The sequence below is a fragment of the Fukomys damarensis genome, unplaced genomic scaffold, assembly GCF_012274545.1.
Source record: "Fukomys damarensis isolate Sample0158 unplaced genomic scaffold, DMR_v1.0_HiC HiC_scaffold_9, whole genome shotgun sequence".
NCBI lineage: Eukaryota > Metazoa > Chordata > Mammalia > Rodentia > Bathyergidae > Fukomys > Fukomys damarensis.
Genome location: NW_022900921.1, coordinates 44,612,036 through 44,626,437, shown reverse-complemented (window position 1 = coordinate 44,626,437; position 14,402 = coordinate 44,612,036). Strand labels below are relative to the sequence as shown.

General features: G+C 42.3%; 1 protein-coding gene across 1 annotated transcript in view; it reads left to right on the top strand.

The window, feature by feature from the left end:
* Creg2 (cellular repressor of E1A stimulated genes 2) overlaps window positions 1-8,666 on the top strand; it is a 28,900-nt gene extending 20,234 nt beyond the window's left edge. The window contains exons 3-4 of the mRNA XM_010637139.2: window positions 4,956-5,069; window positions 6,306-8,666. Coding sequence (XP_010635441.1) covers window positions 4,956-5,069; window positions 6,306-6,453 — 262 coding nt within the window. The 3' untranslated portion in view covers window positions 6,454-8,666. The remainder of the gene's footprint in view (window positions 1-4,955; window positions 5,070-6,305) is intronic.
* Window positions 8,667-14,402: the final 5,736 nt, after the last annotated feature.

Below are 14,402 nucleotides of genomic sequence, written 5' to 3'. Positions count from 1 at the left end.
TTGTACCGGGGATTGAACTCAGATCCTCCCACTTGCGAGGCAGGCGGTGGAACCACTGAGCTAAACCCACGGCCCTGTGTTGTTTTTAGTTTAAAATCTTTCATGGCAGTAATTATTACTTGCTCTCACAGTTGAATTTTGTACATTTTGAATTTCTCTATATAAGATTATAGATTCCTGAACTGTGGGTTTTAGTGCATTTGATATTAGCTTGCTCAAGACATGCTTTTAATCAAGTATGATGAAACTATTATAAGTGGAATTTACACATGCGGAGACTATTGCAGTATTTAGTGTATGAAGTATTTTGAATACACATCTCTTCTGTCAGTGAACTCAGTGGCAGTGTGTCCATCATGTTAAATTACACAAGCCATCTTGATGACTAAATCAGAACTTTCTTCTGCATGTGTGTATTTGCTAAATTATCAGCATGACAGAAGTGACAGATTTTATTTTTGTATTTTTTAAAAGCAATTTGTTGTATATAGAGTTTTTTATTTCTTTTGTGCAGATCAATTTTTAAACTCATGCGTATGCACTTTACTTTTGTAAACTATGAAGTGTCGGTGTCGGCCAGACAGAGCAGTGGAAGTCAGAATTCAGTGATGCTAACACTGCAGGAACTGTCTGGCTCTCCTGTGCCCTGAAAGTGTCATCAATTTAGTTTTAGTGTTAATTCTGCAAAAGCATAATATTTCATAGTAAGCACAGACCAAATTTAACATATCATAGCTTCAAAAACTTTGAAACAGGGTTAAGATTAAGTACAAATACATTTGACCTATGTTAAAGACTGATTTTTTTTTTCTTAACTGCTTTTGACCATGTAAAATGCTGATATTTACAGGAAACCTGGCCACCTTCATAATTATGATAAAAGTACCAGGTATAATGCCAGAGGAGAATATGTAGGCAGAAGGAGACATCTCTGACAAAGTGTTTCTCAAAAGTAATAAGGTATTTATTTTTAGCTTTAAAGAAATTTAAAGTATTTGAGTTTTACATTTTGGCCAATCAGGATTCCAGGTGATCAATACATACACAACTTTTTTTTTTGTACCAGGGATCGAACTCAAGACCTTATGCTTGCGAGGCAGGTGGTGGAACCACTGAGCTAAATCCCTGCTTCCTGGACCACTTCTGGATTTAAAAGACTGACCTGTGTCTTTTTAATTGACTCAATTAATTAATATACTAAATAACCTTTTTCTGAATTTTAAAATGAAACATGCTGCTTATGACAAAATTGGGCATTTGAGGTACCAATTGAGTATTAAAATCTTTGCATCATAGAACAGAAATAGGTAAGAATGATAGATGTTGAATGTTAACAAGTATTTTCACAGATTTGACTTCACAAAGTTAGGGCATTAGGAAAAGCTGCATTTAATACAAATAAATGAGATAACCCATTGAGACCTAAAATTTGGCCTTGGATTTTAAATATTTAATTTAATTCTATAAACTTTGTCAATAAAAATCATTGGTATTTTTTTTAAAAAGCATTCATGAACCAAGGTACCACTGTATTTGGCTTCTTCTTAATGTTAATATTTTCAGCAAACTCATTCTCATTGGCTCCAACTTTATAGGCTCTTCCTTTCTAGCCAATATGCATGATTTTTACATCTTTCAGCTGTGGGTGGTTTTTCTGTTGAATCTCACTATAGATTCTGCTAAAAGTGGCCAACAATATCCATACCACAACTTGAACATTGGACTACATTGAAATTTCCTCTGCCAGATTAATTAGTCTGCCACCTTCAAAATCAGCCTCACACAAAATGTTAAGACATGGGCAAAATAAAAACAATTATTTGTCAGAGTGTAACACACTTAGTTCCTAGTCCATTTCCTAGTAAAGTCTTCATTCCCAGTTGAAACCCCATGAACCCATGTTAACTGTCTTCATTCCTGTCAGCACTCTGGTTTTCTGAGCTCCAACCAGAGATGCCCATAAAGCTCTGCTTATAGCTTTCAAGGCTTTCAATAGCCTACTTATCAAAACATTTCCAAAATTTTCCTACAAACCAGTTCCAAAAGCTTCTGAATCACAAGGTCAGGTGTAGCCACAGCAATGATCCCACTTCTCCAGTACCAATTTTCTATATTAATTATTTTCCTCTTGCTGTGACAAAATACAGGACACTTGCAACTTAAAAGAGGAGAAATATAATTTGGCTCATGGTTTTGATGGGTTCCTTGATTGGCCAGCTCCAAGGTAGAAACTGCATGATGGAAGGTCATGGTGGAGGAAAGCTGTTCAATCCTTGGCAGCCAGGAGGCAGAAACAGCAAAGCAAGTCTTTGAATATGGAAGGGGATGCAACCCCATGGAGTTGCATGGGAACACATTTCATTCTCCCCTCATCAATGCAGGGCAATTTGTGCAAAGTATTATATTGGCAGCTAACAGAATGAGCTGGGCAGTGGTGTGCAGGGTTTTTATTTTTATTCACTCATATGGGTGCTACGGTACCTGCATAACTACTTTAAGCTACTCAGTCTCCAGCTTTCTAGAGCTAGGAATAAAAACACACCTTTTCAGGTCACACCCTCAGTGACTTGCCTCCTCCAACCAGATCTCCAAACACATGAGACTTTGTGGGGCACATTTTAGATCTAAAACATAGCAGTATCAGGCTGGGGATTTAGTCCGGTGGTGCCGCTGCCTGCCTCGCAAGCGCAATGTCCTGAGTTGGATCCCAGGTACAAAAAAATAAATAAATAACAGTATTGCACTTGCCTGCCATTTCAGGAGCAGCAGCTACCAGTATCCCCAGGTGTGTTACATGTGTATCACAGAGGGTGGGGTTGCAGCCCAGTTTCCTGAGAGGGTGTACTGTTGCTGCTGTGACAAATGATCACAACTCAGTGGCTGCAGACAGCACAAATGGGCTTAGAGTGAAATTCAATCACTAAGGGCCTGCCTAGTATGTGTGAGGACATTGGTTTCATCCTCAGGCCTGCAAAAACAAAACAAAACTCTACACATACACACAAAATTATGATGCTATAGATTTGAAGTTCAGAAGCCAAAAATGTGTTTTACTAACACCTGGGGTTGGCAGGGCTATGCTCCTTTCTGGAGGCTCTCAGGGAGAGTTTTCCAGCTTCTAGAGGCTGCCTGGGTTCTGAGGCTCATGATCCCTTCCGTATTCGGAATGGCCAGCCATGGCTTTCTCACGTCACACCACTTTCACACTCCCTCTTGCCTCCCTCTTCTACTTTTAAGGAAACATGATTGCACCGGACCCAGCCAGATAATCCACGGTATCCGCCCTACCCAGAGTTACCGAATGAGCAACCTGAATTCCCTTTTGCTATGTAAGGTAACATATTCCCAAATTCCAGAGATTAGATGTGGTTGTCTCTGAGGGGCCATTAGCTTGCCTGCTACAGATGGAAGAAAGTATTATCAGCTGGGTTTACTGGGTTTCCTACTGTGTACATGGAAAGTTCTCTATTTGGCTATTGGAATCTGTAATCTCCTTTCTACTCTGTGTATCCACCAGCAGAGGAGAAGCAAAATGCCCTTTATTCAAATGCAATGTATTATTCATTCTGCAATGACTTAGGAATGCTAATTCCATTGCTTTCATGGCAGAGTAATTTTGTTGAAATTAGCTTCAGTAGTGAACAGAATTGATGACAGTCTTATCTGTCACAAATCTAACATTTCTGATATATAAATTTTGTTCCTGTTTACTCTTTCTTGCTTATTTTCTCCTATGCATCTCAGCTTTTTTTTTTCACAAAATACAATGTGGATTCTGTTTTTACAATCATTATTATGATTATATCCTGTCATTCTTTCATTTTAACCCACAAGAAAAATTCACAATTCAGCAACTACATTTTTGCAGTGTCAAAAACATGGCGAATTATAGCACTCTCAGATGGAACACAGTGTTCCCACATGAAGCAATTTACCTGAACACATAGGCATGTCCACTATTACCCTGTCTTGCTATTACTCAACAGGGCCTGTAGTAAAGAAAAACATCTGGGCAGGCAAAAACAAGTCCTTAAGTATAAGCAAAGCATGTGCTTTACTTGACAGAAGTAGCTTTCTCCAGCATGTGATGTAATGTAATGCAGTGTAATGCCTAAGAATGAGTTTTAGAGATTCGTGCCCCAAGAAAGCAATTTTATCATTTCTACGATCTATGAAAAGTAGACTTGTCAGGATCTCCTTGGCCACATGTGTTGGACTCCACACATTTTCTAGAAAGACTCACAGGGCTCACAAGCTCGCAGTGTGCCGTAGTGAAAGAATGCAGAGCAAGGTCATCAAAGGCAGAAGGTGCATGAGGCGAAATGCAAGGGAAGCCATACACTGTCCCCCGAGTGTCTCCTCCCCGTGGAGTTGCACAGGGACACATTTCATTCTCTCTACACAAATGCAGGGCAATATGTACAAAGTTTCTCCAGCTAAAGATGTGGAGCTGGGCCTCTGTGTGGAGGCTTTTTGCTTTATTCTGTCATACTGCCTATACAAAAGTATTTTAAATAATTACAAGAGCTAGGTGTGATAGGGTATGCCTGTAACCCCAGCACTCTGGGAAGATGAGACAGGAGAATGGCAAGTTTGAGCCCAACCTGAGCAATTTAACAAAATAGCCAGATTATCTAAAGAATAAAAATAAAAACAGGGCCAGAGGTTGGCTCAGTGGTTCTGCAGCCTGCCTCGTAAGCGCAAAGTCCCGAGTTCAATCCCCGGTACCAAAAAAACAACAAAAAAAATTTTTTAATAAAAATAAAATCGACATCAGGGGTGTAGCTCACTGTAACTCCCCTGGATTGAATCCCCAATACCAAAAATTATAATAAAAATCTGAATGATATAATCAGTAGTGTGGCTACCATTTTCATTTTTAATAAACTCCTTGGCATTTCAGACTGATTATCTAGCAGTGTTTTAACATATGAAAAAATGTCCTTCACTTGCAGAAAAAACATTGTTGATCCAGAAGATCCTCGCTGTGCCCGGTTAACGCTCACTGGCCAAATGATTATGGTGACTCCAGAAGAAGTTGAGTTTGCCAAGCAAGCCATGTTTTCAAGGTGTGTCAAGCTCTGGTATTAGTCTGCCCACAGACGGAGGGAGGAGGAGGGAAGCGAGAGGATGGGGACGAAAGAGGAATTCGGATGTGTCGTTTACATGTACCAACTCCCCACAAGGATTTGATCACTGTACACTGCCAACTGTACTCAGACATATTTTTATGTACTCATAAAAACTAAATAAAATAAATTAGTTTGCCCAGAAATACACAGTAATAAAAGTAGAGGAGGTCAGTGCTGTGCCTTTTGATGCCTTTTGCACTGTAACAAGTGGTCTGGGCTGCCCCACTCCAGGCACAACGCAACCACTTTTTCACAGACGGTCGCACGCAGGCAATAGCAGATGGCTCCAAGTGGGCCCCGCCGCCTCTGGAGAGCCCCACACGCAGGTGCCCCAGGCACAGCTCTTACATCCTTCCAACCTTGCCAGTGCCCTGCCTGCGACGAAAATTCTTCACCCTTCTAGTCGAGCCATTGCCACAAACATTGTCAAACGTCCACTCGGAGCATTTTTTATTGCATTTGCTTTGTTACAAATGTTTTTCCCAATTTGGACTTGGTCTTTGAATTCTAGAATTTTTAGATAGAAAGGAATATTATTTTTATGAAGTTCAAAAAGCGGGTGAGCCCGGCCCCTGCCCTCGTGTCAGGGTAAGTGTGTGTCAGGGTACATGTGGGAGGGAAAACTGCAAAAGAAGGAAAGTGACAGATGCTCCCCTGTCAGCTCTGGCTGGCTCTCCGCCTGGATGGACAGTCCGAAGCTTGCCACGGAAAGCACATCCTACCATGAGCAGACGTCATTCCCAGGCTCACTGTCTGAACATGTCCTGCAGGGATGCACAGAGCCTTTCTTAGGGTTTCCTGGTCACAGTCGCAGGTGCCCACTGAGCACTTGCCTGGTGCAGGTATGTTAGGGGTGCTTCCTCATTTGCTCCACGCACAGCCTCAAGGCCCAGTCCCATCACCATCACTTGCAAGGCAGGTAAGGTGGTGAGAGCTTGCACAGAGAGCTGGGATTCAAACCAAGGAGCTCGGCTCAACTCTTGAGCTTTTGCCACGGGGTGGAGGACCCATAGCTTCCTGGCTTCCTAAGGCTGTCCAGGCCCTGACATTTCGTCCTTAGGGTCTGTCTCAGGCTGGTTCAATAGCTTTCAGTCCTGATAAAGGCCCAGGACTGGTCCTGGTGCACCCCTTTGACAAGAACATCTTCCCTGTGATCTCTCATTGCTCCTATAGGCACCCTGGGATGAGGAAGTGGCCACGGCAGTATGAGTGGTTCTTTATGAAGATGAAGATAGAGCATGTCTGGCTTCAGAAATGGTATGGAGGTGTATCTGACATTTCAAGAGAGGAATATTTCAAAGCAGTTCCCAGGAAGGCCTGAGGGAATAAGAAGAAAGTCCTCAGTATTTGCAGTAAAATGAAAATCTTTTAATGACGCCGTAGGGCAGCTCCTGGTTGCTGTCTCTTGGTTTAAGGGTTCCTAGCTGACCGGTAAGGGTACAGCAGAATGAGCAAGGTTGAACAGGAACCTTGTGCTAGACTCTGATCCAAGGAGTCATCTGCAGACCCCCCTATCCCGCAGAAACTCCACACAGACAATCTGCTTATGTAGTTGTTCAATCCAGACTCACCTAGTTAGAAGTCACTGTTGGTTGTCAAAATGGCGCATCAAGACTGTTGTTTTTCCTTTCTTTAAGAAAAAAAATTATGACTATCGTACAATGTGATTGCTTTGTATTGTGAGAACATTTTGTTGCTTGCTGTGCCAAAAGCAGTATCTCGGATCAAAACTCACTGCAATCACAGAGGAGCCGAATGCACATCACACAGCCAACAGTACTGTGTTTCAGGCGAAGCTGGAGGACTATGGTGGATGACTTGCCATATTTCTGCATGGCAAATGCATTACTGAATCATGTTTGCTAGAATGCATTAATCACTTACAAAGTTCTTTCCTCGCTGTAACATGATAAATGGCATAAGAACCTGCAGTTTCGTCCCCAGCCCTGTTCTCTGTAAGCAGGCCATGGGAGAACACTAAAGAGAATGGAGTAGATTTTTCACCAAGCTTCTGAGATCCCAGCTACTCACATTTCTGAGGGCTCCTCTCTTACATTCATGAGGAGTAGCATCTAAAATGAGAATACCTCCTTGCATGGTGTTCAGAGATGCAAGAAGGTGAAACTAGGGAAGCAAAGGCAATGTGTAAGAGAAGTGGAAAGCAGTCGGTGTGAAGGGCCTGATCCCTGCCCAACCCTGGGCTAGACCCTAATAGACACCATCTCATTTAGCCATGCAACCAGCTGTCACCACTTACAAGGAGAATGAGGCTCCTTGTAAGTCAGCATTCCATGGTCAGTCCCATGGTCACACTCTGCACACAATGGGTGCAGTTTTAAGAACAGAAGAGTTGCTAAAATGCATAGAGTCACTGAACCAGAAAAAATAGTAGAGTGATTATAGAAGAGAATGACTAACCTGCCTGGACATGAGTTATCACTGCTTTGCCGGGGGAGGAGGTCTCTGAAATTTTATTCTTACTACAGATTTTTAATTTTCTGAAAATTATATTCTGGAGCTCCTGGTGTTTGCAAGAAACTAGACTGCACCTGTGTGCACACTCAAGGCCTGCATGTATCTCCATGTGCATATCCAGGACTTCTTATAATAGAAATCTACAAAGGATCTACTAGTATCCAACTTTTCTGTCTTCACAGTATTAAATTCTCTTTGTTGGGTTATTTATGTGAACTAATATAACAGCACATCACTAATATAAGAAACAAACATTCTTAGAATAAGTGCAAGTGATATTAATGATTATATTTTAATTTTGCTTAACAAAATAAGACATGAAGAGAGTTTTGAGTTGTCAAAATATACTTTAAGCTGGGGATTTATCTCAGTGGTTCCACCACCTGCCTTGCAAGCGCAAGGTCCCAAGTTTGAGCCCCAGTATGAAAAAAAAATTAAATCAAAATATATTTTAAGTGCCTATTACTAAAAACATAGTAAGATGCACAGTATTCTTTTGTCATAAGCCAATTCTCAAGAGTTCCTAACAATGGCATTCTCTAATGCATAAGAATAAGGTAACTCTTTGAGGGTATTTTGTGTTTTCAGACTTTAAAATTATTGCTAACCCCAATTTAGAAGATCAGGAGAAATTGGAAGAATAAGTCACAAGCTCAAAAGTGCTCTATAAGTCAACCTTAAACTTTAATTCTTGGAGAACTTCTGCCTCCTGGTCCTGTCTTACAGATAATACTTCTACACTGGATTTGCTTTTATAGTCAGTAGTTTCCCTTTCACTCAGTAAGGGTCTGTGATGATTCAAAGGGCTTCAAAGATTGGCTTCCACTTATAATCACTGATGAATTTTGTCAGCTACTTATTGAAGTTACAGGAAATGAAATCAGAACAGGTTGAACTGTAAGAAAAGTATTTAAAATTCATTTGGGTGAATGAATAAGATTTGGATCTGATGAGTTCCATTCAGGCAAGAGTATGTCTAGAAATTTACATTGATTAGGGCTGGGGATATAGCTCAGTGGCACTGCGCCTGCCTCACAAACACAAGGTCCTGAGTTCAATCCCCAGTACCAAAAGAAAGAAAGAAAGAAGGAATTTTACATTGATTAAAATTTTTAAGACTTTACTGGAGGTTCTAAACATAGCAATAAGATAAGAAAAAGAAGTAAAATGCATATCAACTGGAAAGAAAAATAAAAGTATCCCCATTTATAGGTAACATGATTGTCCACATAGAAAATTTCGAATAATCTACTTTTTAAAAATCAAAAAAACCCTAGAACTAGTAGGTGCAGCAAGGTTTTAGGATACAAGATCAGCACACAAGATTTAATCACATTTTAAAGTTCCAGTAATGAGTATGTGGCAACCAAAGCTAAAAACATAATACCATTTCTTGGCACTCCAAAGAAGTTGAAACACATGGGTATAAGCTTAACTAAACATACACAAGATTTATATGCTGGAAACTCTAAAATACTAATGGAAGAAATCAAAAATCTAAACAAATGAGAGACACCATGTTCATGAATTGGAAGGCACAAGATAGTAAAGATTCTCCCCAAATTGATCTCTTAATTTAATGTGATTTCAATCAAATCCCCAGCAAGGTTTTGTAGCCAAATATGTATTTATTCTAAAAATTGTATTTCGAGGTTTGCAGGTTTTGAATGAATTAAAACAATCTTGCAGGAGAAATCATTCCACCCAGTGGAAAGATTTATTAAAGAGCAACAGTATTCAAGACAATGTCATTGGTGGGTGCATAAACATGCATTAATAACAAAGCAGAAGCTGGACATGGTAGTGCATGCCTGTAATACCAGCACTTGGGAGGCTGAGGCAGGAGGATCCCTGCATGTTCAAGGCCAGCCTGAACCACCTAGGGAGACCCTGTCTCAAAAAACAAACAAACAAAGCTGGAAGCAATCAAATGTCTATTAATCTGCTAGCTGGTAAAACACACTGTGGTACATCCATGTCATGGAATACTACTCTGCCATAAAAAGAAGCTAATTACCTATACAGGCAATAGCTTGGAGGCATCTCCAGAGACCTGAGCTGAGTAAGAAAAACTAGCCCTAAAAGTTCACAAACTGTATGATTCCATTTATGTAACATTTTGAAATGCAAACTGATAGGAATGGAAAATAATTGGAGATTGCCAAGAAGAAGGGTAAAGAACAAGAGAGATACTTTTGACTATAAAAGAGTAACACAAAGACCCTAATAATGATGGAAATATTTGGTATAATTGAACAAATTAGTTTTAAATCCTGGTTGCAAAATTGTACTTTAGCAAGATGCTATCTTGGGGAAAAACTGAGTAAAAGGTACAGGAAGAGAGGGTTATATTGTTTCTTGTTTCTTTTTTCTTTTTCTTTTTCTTTTCTTTTCTTGTTTTTTTGGTACTGGGAATTGAACTCAGGACCTTGTACTTTCCAGACAGGCACAGTGCCCTTAGCTAAACCCCCAGCCCTATATTGTTTCTTAAAACTGCATGTGAATCTATAATGATCTACCACTATCTTAGAATCTACAGTTATCTCAGAAGGAACGCTTTAATATGAACAAAACTTAAGGCTTCGCTTAAATAAAACGTTCAGTCTCTTTCACTCTTTCTCTGTCTCTCACCCCCCCATTGGTCCCTAGAGAAATGAAGAAGTGCAGAAAACAGACATTTCTCCTGTTCGCTGTGTATATGTACATCTGTGGAACAAATGTAAGGTTTCTGTGAAAGTTTCTAAATGCATTTGATTTAATGTTAAGTGCCAAGTAATCAGAATTCAACAGCGGGTAGGAGTATAGTTCATCGGTTGTGTGCTTGCCTGGCATATGTGAGGTCCTTGGTTCTAATCTCCAGCACCACATAAAAGAATTGGACAAATCTGCTGTATAGATTTTACATAGCACACTTAGGAGAGGCAGATGTCTTCACCTGATGTAGACACATTGAGTGAGCTCTAGGTGTGTATAAGTATCCACATCTTTATGTAATGATTTGCCACTGGGGTGTATGCAAAGAACTATGTTTCCAGCAATCTTCCTCTAAGTATTCTGGGAAACAGTTCTTTGGTGTCTGTGAATAAACTAATTACAGTATATCCAGCCCTGTTTCTATTTACAGAGAACGAACACTCAGGAGGCCAACGTGTAGCTAATTCTACTGATGCTTATCTCAAGACGCCTTGTTTGACACTGATTCTTTGTAACAGAGTTGTTTGGGAATTGAAATGTATTTCTCACCTTTTCAAAAAGCCTGTATTTCATTCTTAATAACTTTACTGTCAAACACTGTTTTAAACAATTTATTGATGCTTATTTGATTGCTATCACAAATCAATTATGAAAACTTTGAATGGCAGTGACATTACTGTTTGTACTATGTAATTCATGCATGTAGAGGGTAAAATCTGTTTTCAAAAGTAGATGTGTCCCTTTCATCAAAGACTATTTCATTCTTGATACGGTTTCTGTGCTTGAACGGTTTCTGTGTTTCAATGAAATTATGAGATTTATATATATAATATGATATTTATATATGGTCATTTCATGTAATGTTACAAATAAATGTTATTAGATTTCTAAGAAAACAGCAGGTATTATGGTGAATCTGCTGATAAATTTCCAGTAGAAAGAAAAGAATGAGCTGAGTCTTTTGTACCTTTTTGTTTTTTGTTTTTTGTTTTTGAGACAGAGTCTCACTATGTGGCTGACGCTGGCCTCGAACTGCAGGGCTCCAGCAAACCTCCTGCTTCAGCCTCAGAACAGCTGGACTGCAGTGTGCATCCATGCACCCAGCTCTGTCATGTCTTAAGCCTTTGAGTAGAATGCAGTTTATTTGCAGACTTGAACAGGCTGATGTAGCCACATCCTGCTCTTATTTGAAGAGCACAACTGCACAATTATTCCTAGAGTCCTAGCCCTGGAGCTTATTCAGAGTGTGGCAAAGACATGACTCATGCCATGAGAGTGTCCAGGCCGCCATCATCTCCCTTTACTTAGGATGACAAAGCACTCAGCTCTCATCAGAGCAGGCGCTCCCCAGGATGTTGGGAGGATCCTTGGAAACCCAGCTGGGCTGCACCCCTCCATCAGTCACCCCTCACCCACCTGTGTCCTGGGTCTCATCTGGAGCCTCCATCTCCAGCACCAAGGTACCTCCAACCCCACTTCTGTCCCCCAGCCCTTTCTCTCCTGCTGTCCAAGTGCAAGATTCCTCCTTCTCATTCCCAAAACCACCTGACCAAAACAGGAAAACACAACTAACCACAGGATGGGATGCAATGGAGACCAGATGCGGCCCTGTCCTCGGTGCTTCTTGCTTAGAAACCATCAGCAGGGGCCAGGGATTTAGCTCAGTGGCACCGTGCCTGTCTTGCAAGTGCAAGGTCCTGAGTCTGATCCCTGGTACCTCAAAAAAAAAAAAATCAGCAAACAACAGCCAGAGCGTTCAGCACCATCCTTCAGCCAATGTCCCTAACACCCCCTGTCTTCCTCTGACCATGGGGCACCCAAGCCCTGGACAAACTCAGCTCTCAACTTGGATCTGAGCTGGTTCACAGGTTGGCTGCCACGATACACCTGCAGTCCCTGTCCTTGCCCAGGGACTTTCTCTGGCCGGGCTCCCGCACTATTCTCTCCAAAGCTGCTCCCCATACTCTTCTACCAGAGAACTCAAAGGTCTGACAGCCCCCTTCCACGCCTTCTGCAGAGCTCAGCAGGCAGCAGCCCCTTCCCTGCCTGAGGATGGCTTCCTGGGCAGAGGCCTCTGGTGGGTGCAGGCAGGAGCAAGGATCAGTTTGTGCAAGGCATGGTGTGGAGGGCTGTTCTAAGATGCCCTGTGCTGTGGGAACTAAGCTCATGAAGTATCAAAACTAAAAGGAAAAACCCACAAAATACCTGAAAGTGTAATGAATGCATTGGGGAATGAGCAAAGGATTATAATCCAGGATGCACACTACAGGCAGCTCCAGGTACAGAGGACAGGGAAGGGGAGGCGAGCTTTTATAGCAAAAGACAGAGGCTCACATAAGCTGCTCGGATGCAAGGTCTGCTGGTCCTGGAGACACAAGGCAGGAGTTGGCAGCCTTGCATTGGCAGAGATGCCCTCGGGAAAGCAGCTGGTCCAAACTGTGTGGCTTCCCAGGATGCTAAAGGAACTGTCGCCAAGATCTGTATGTACATGTGGCACACAAATGACGGGGAGTGTGAAGGACTTACCCTTGGGGCTTTCAGGGAGTCCGTGTCTCCCACAGATGGGGGCCGGGGCTCTCACTGCATGGTTTCTCAGCTCCGGGTTCTAGCTGGGTCTCACAAGAGTGACTTTATCTTGGACAGCAATTTCCTCAGACAGGAAGAAGCCAGTGGCAGAAGAGATGGTGGTGCTGGAGAAGCCGAGGCTCGGGCGCACAGAGCAGCTGCCCACCAGTTGGCAGGCTGCAGCACGGATCGGGGAGGCGTGTGGATGGTGGAGGTGGCCGCCAGCATGGTGGCTGGAGTGAGACAGATGGGTGCCATGGTCAGAGGGGGCATGGACAGGTGCGGGGTGGGGGATCCTGACAGCAGGGAGGGGAGAGAGGCCCAACTCTGAGCAGGGGGCACCCCTGCCATCCTGTTTGTCAGCTACCACCGAGGGTAACTAGTGTGCTATAAAGGAGAAGGGTTCTTTGGTTTGTCTTACAGAGGAGTAATGATTTGTAAAGCATGGTTAAAGCAAAATTACAGAGGCCATTATTTTGGACTGAGCTCCTGCACTGGGCCCCAAGACAAGAGAAAGCAGGCCAAAAATCAAGTTGGAGCCGCTGATACTACAGTTCCCCACCAGCCCTGTCCACGATGGAGCCACTCGCGTTGAATCGCCATGATAACTTTGCATTATTATTGTCAGGGGTGCCAGGCAGGCCACGAGGATTCAAGAAAGGGCCATTTTGCATTACTTCTCGCGTCCACACGGCATGGAAGTCATTTGCTCAGCAGGGGCATCTTTGGGAAGAGTGGAGGTATTTGGAAGGACTAATTTTCCCTCCTCCTTCTGTGACCCTCCTCCCTCATCTTCCTGCTTGCTCTCTAAGACTTCCTATTCTGCTCACTTCCAGATAAACTGCTGGCCCACAGGTAGTTTCTGACAAATTCCCAAACCTGTAAATTTGGAGTACACTAGAGGTAAAGACTCACCACGCCACCTGGTGGCTGCTCTGGGAATTCCGTTCTCAGAATCTGGATCCAAGAGAGAAACCGAGTCCAAGAGCCACCTGCCAGTGAGTGAAACAGGCGTGGAAACACACACACACACACACACACACACACACACACACACACACCCACACACTAACAGCCCTCCCCTCCCTCCCTCCCTCTCTCCCTCTCTATCCCTCCCTCGATTTCTCCCTCTCTCTCTGTCATAAATATTCTCTTGCACACGACAGGATAGATGAACAAAGCATGATATTTCTTTTTTTTTTAATTGAGTTTATCGGTACATTTTAGGGATACAGTACAGTTACATTCATCATTGGGATCTTGTACCTCTACATGACAGGTCTTGGTTCTCATTTTTTCCCCTTGTCCCTGCCCTCCCTTCACCCCTCCTCCCTCCCCATTTACAAACACTTTATTTCCATCTTTTCATTATCTCACTTTTTTTTCTTTTCCCTTATTACCCTTCCCCTACCCATCCCACCTTCCCTACGTCTTTAGCCCTTTTCTTCTTATTTCACAATGTCAACCATCTCATTAGGATCTTGTGTACTATTACAGTTTATTCACCCCAGAGAAACTATTCTGTGTGACTTATTT